Source organism: Nestor notabilis, unplaced genomic scaffold (assembly GCF_000696875.1).
Source record: "Nestor notabilis isolate BGI_N333 unplaced genomic scaffold, ASM69687v1 scaffold24742, whole genome shotgun sequence".
NCBI lineage: Eukaryota > Metazoa > Chordata > Aves > Psittaciformes > Psittacidae > Nestor > Nestor notabilis.
In genome coordinates, this window is record NW_009918228.1 from 1 (window position 1) to 4429 (window position 4429).

Here is a 4429-nt window from a genome sequence, read left to right on the forward strand (position 1 = left end):
GCTGTAGTGGAAGGTGTCCCTGCCCGTGGCAGGGGTTGGAGCTGGAGCAGCTTTAAGGTCCCTCCAACACAAACCAGGCTGGGGTTGTATGTTAAAGGTGAGGGGTGCTCCCAGGGGAAAGGTGCAGGTGTGCTATGGGCCACCTTGGGGGGCTGTATCTGGGAGCTTCCATGCTCCTCAGTCCCTCCAAAGCCATAACCACACACAGGTCCCTCTCCCCAGCTATCATTCACAGTGCTCTTGGGGTTTGGTCCAGGTACAGATGCTTTTAGACCAGATGGCTGCTGTGAGCTTGGCTGATTGATAACCATGGTGTAATAGCTCACATTTCCCCCTGCCTTTAGTAAGAATGACATCCCCGAGCTGTTTGCATGACCTGAACTCACTCGAGCAGGCTAAAACCGAATGCCAGCCACACACCTCATTGTTGAGTTAAAAACTCAAAGGAGTAGTAATCCAAAACTACTTACAGTGAGGAATGTGCACGGTGCAGCCCAGGTATGTCACAGCGTTTCTGATGGGGAGCTCAAACCCTGGTGTGCAAAGAGTCTGCAAAGAAAGAGCCCTGGTTTGAAGAGGTGCAAAGGGTTAAGACTGGAATGTGTTTTGATGGGGTTTGGCAGATCTGCTTGGTACAAGTGGCTGGTGTTTTGTTGAAAGAAGAGAGAGGAACTTGGTGTTTGCAATCCATAATGCTCATTTTTAGTGCTGACATGAGTATAGCAAACAGTGGTGGAGTATTCCAGCGATGGAAACACTCATGGAATTGTGCCAGCCAGTAGGAAATAACTTGGAGCGAGCTGTGGGATGACCCGTGCCCTACGGAGCTGATTAATGAAAGTGTTTATTACCTTCCCTGAATAAGCTGTGCTGAGGTGGCTTTTCAGAGCACCAGGAATGATGCCACCTTGGGGAAAGCTGCCTTTTGTGCTGCCCTTACGCGTGTGGCTGCAGCCTCGTGGAGATTAACTTGTGGCAGAGAAAATGAGCTCGTATTCCTTTGGATTCGTGGAACAACCTTATCTGTGCATATGGAGCTAAAGGCATGCAATGAATTCACCAAGCCAGCAGCTTGAGAGTTGTGAAAAATTAGGATTTTACTGAACAGGCATTTTGGGGAGAGGAGGTTTAGGAATCAGTAAATATTCCACCTCCTTCCCATAGTTCATGGCTCATGAGAGAGGCAAATATGCTGGCTCCAAGCACAGCTGGAGTGCCAGAAGAGGAATGATTTGACACTTATTATGCAGTACAGCAGCGAGGCCCTAGTGTCCTCCTTCAGGTCACTCTTGGTCCGTGGTTTTCCTGCTTCTGTATCTTTTCCTGGGCAAAACTGTCAGCAGCAAAACACCACAGTGGGGTACTGGGGACTTGCAGAAGTCACTCGGTGAGGGAATCAGCAGTACTTCCTGCAGGACTGCTGTAGTTTGGACGTGTGGCTCCAGAAGGTGGAAGCTTTTTCAATGGGAGTGTTTCTTGGCATCTGTGTAAAGTGTTTCCAGGAGTTTCTCACCGGCATCAGCCTTGATTCAGGGATAAATATCTACTTCCTGGGCAAAGTGGGCCATAGAAGGAGAGCTCTAATTAACTCTTTCTGGCTGCATTCAGTTGAGATCCTCTGTCCTGGATGTGAATTTCTGTTTCCACAGGCTTCCAGGATGTTTGCCCAGTGCAGCCCGAGGTGCACGAGCTCCGTGCTGCTGCTGGTGCTGCTCTGCTGCATACTGCCTCCTCCAGCACTAGCCAGCAAGGTGAGTGTCCTGCTTCAGACACACGCTGAACTGTGTGTGCAATGCAACAGGAACAAAAGCAGTGGAGAAGCAACTGGTTTTCAGTGGAAGTTTGCAAAGACAGGGAGTGCTGAGGTGTGTTTTCCATGACAGTGGCTTCTGCTGCGGTTTGGAGCTTGCATTTTATAACGTGTATGAAAAGTACCTCGTGTCCGGGCAGACACTTGAGCTGTGGAGTTCTTGATGTGAAAGCAGCAGCGCAGGAAGAAGAGATGTGGTGTGAGGTCCTGCTGGAGAGTATTTTGCCTTCTCCCACCCCCCGGGTGCTGAGGGCAGCAGAGCTGCACCCACACCTTCACTCACTGACTCCTCTTGTTGTGCAGAGCTCGGAGGACATCCGCTGCAAGTGCATCTGCCCCCCGTACCGGAACATCAGCGGGCACATTTACAACAAGAATGTGTCACAGAAGGACTGGTGAGTTGGTGTGGGTTCAAGTCTGAGGGGTTCAGGCCATGAAAACCAATGCTCCCGAGTCTCCTGTTGGTGCCAGGGAAGTAAGTCCCTGCCTGGGCATTTGCAGTGGAAGCTGGTTTGAAAGGTGATGTTCAACCCAGGCAAGGAGCACTTTTTGAACAGAGACTGAGGAATTTGGGGGTGTGATTCCTTAAGCCACAGCTCTCAGCAGGTACAGGGTGTACCCTCCTATTCCCTTCATCTGGACCAGATCCCTACAGATCCACTTGGACAGTCTGTGCCAGGAATTAGCTGAGCTGTGAAGGGAACTCAAATCCAGATCTGTGTTATCAGCCTAATGGGAAAGCTGGGACACAGGAAAAGTCACCCCAATGTGCTTCCACAGAGCATGGCTTTCATCTTGGCCTGTTGCTGATATTGGTTTCTCTGTGTTGCAGCAATTGCCTGCACGTTGTGGAGCCAATGCCAGTGCCAGGGAATGATGTGGAGGCCTACTGCCTTCTGTGTGAGTGCAAGTACGAGGAGCGCAGCACCACCACCATCAAGGTAATCGTGGCTCTGCTCCCCGTGGCTGGCTCCTTCTCCCTGCCATGCCAGGCACAGCCAAACTGGGGGTGCCAGAAGAGCCCAGGAAGGGAAAACATATCCATGGTGGTAGTGCCGGGGGCATCACGTGCGAGCCAGGAGGGCTCCTGGCAGGGAGGAGCAGGCTGCACGGGAGCCCAGGCTTCTTGCTTAGGATGTGTGACAGTGACAAGCACCTCTGAGCAGGGGCACATCTTGTTGGGCTCCTTTCACGTTGGCACAGCGCAGGGAAGAGCAGCACGTTGTGGCATTTGCATCTCATCAGCACTTCCTGCAAGTGCAGGGGACTTCCCAGTGAGCAAAATCAGAATGAGAGAGGAGACCCAGCATCCGAGGCAGCTGTGAAAGGAGCTTCCTGGCCTCTGTGCTGCTTCTCACCTACATACTGATTCTTTTCCTCTCTGTTCTCCTTGAGTGCAGGTGATCATCATCATTTACCTGTCTGTGGTGGGAGCACTGCTGCTGTACATGGCTTTCCTTGTGCTGGTGGACCCTCTGATCCGGAAGCCGGATGCTTACACCCAGCCCCTGCACAATGAGGAGGAGAATGAGGTGAGGCTGTGCTGCTGGTGCGTGTTTCTTGTGCTCCAGGCCCTGCACCAGCTCCGTTGCCCTTCTCTGGCCCCACTCCAGCACCTTCCACCTCCTGTGCTGGGGGTGCCCATGTCTAGGTCTCCTTCATCGCTTCTTTCCCTTGCAGGATGCTCGCTCCTTGGCCGCAGCCCCCACCCCGTCTGGAGCCAGAGCCAACACGGTGCTGGAGAGGGTGGAGGGGGCCCAGCAGCGCTGGAAGCGCCAAGTGCAGGAGCAGAGGAAGACAGTTTTCGACCGCCACAAGATGCTGAGCTAGATCTTTGCTCAGCACCACTTCCCAAGAGACAGGGCAGCTCCGCTGGTCGAGACAGACAGCGGGTCATCCTGCAGGACTCTGCTGTTTGTTTGGAAGCTTTAACCCTCTCTGAGGTACCATCTTCATGGAGAGCAACAGACCAAAATGGTTTTGTCCCCTTGCCCTTCATCTCTCAGCCCAGAGGCTCCTGACCCCTTGCCTGGCTGAGGTCTGTGCTCATCGTGGCTGCATGTACATGGTCGGATGCATGGGCTGACTCGAGCGGATGCTGCAGCTCCAGTCTCCGTCATCCCACCCCTGTACTGGAGACAGGGGTCTCCGTACAGAGTGTTGAAAGCCGGCTGAGTCTTCCTGGGATAAAGATAGTGGGATAATGTTTATGTGGGATAAATTATGTGGTGCTTCTCCATGGCAAAGAAGCCTCTTCCTCCTCTTCCAGCTTGCACTGATGTTAACCGCGTGTCATGGTGCTGACATGAATGTGTTGCACTGGAAGGAAGAGGAGGGGGTTCCCTGCCCAGGGTCAACTGTTTACCCTGGTGTAAACAGGGTGGATTTCCACTCTCTTCAGTGGAGTCTGTCCAGATTTACACCAGCATAACTGAGATTGCAGCTTGTTTCTGCATAGGAGAAGATCACAAAACCCATTAGCACCTTCACAAGTGAGACCAACAGGTAAAAGGTTGATTTACGTGTTTATCTATTCCAGCGGATAAAAACATACTGGGGAGAAGGCTTTCCATTGCACCTACCCTGGTAACCCTTGATGCTCTCACAGCATGGTCAGGA

At 52.4% G+C, this 4429-nt stretch overlaps 1 protein-coding gene across 1 annotated transcript; it reads left to right on the forward strand.

The window, feature by feature from the left end:
- Nucleotides 1–1652: 1652 nt before the first annotated feature.
- On the forward strand, nucleotides 1653–3640 carry TMEM9 (transmembrane protein 9). The gene is made up of 5 exons (XM_010009614.1): nucleotides 1653–1751; nucleotides 2114–2205; nucleotides 2643–2751; nucleotides 3211–3342; nucleotides 3491–3640. The coding sequence occupies exons 1-5, from the start codon at nucleotides 1659–1661 to the stop codon at nucleotides 3638–3640; spliced, it is 576 nt and encodes a 191-aa protein (XP_010007916.1). The 5' UTR covers nucleotides 1653–1658.
- The last annotated feature ends 789 nt before the right edge of the window (nucleotides 3641–4429 follow it).

Bases quoted from the DNA above. Each gene is read 5' to 3' on its own strand.
- TMEM9 (XM_010009614.1), top strand. From the start codon at position 1,659: ATGTTTGCCCAGTGCAGCCCGAGGTGCACGAGCTCCGTGCTGCTGCTG. The intron at 2,752-3,210 runs GTAATCGTGGCT...CCTTGAGTGCAG, and splicing joins GCAGCACCACCACCATCAAG to GTGATCATCATCATTTACCT. The intron at 3,343-3,490 runs GTGAGGCTGTGC...TTTCCCTTGCAG, and splicing joins ACAATGAGGAGGAGAATGAG to GATGCTCGCTCCTTGGCCGC.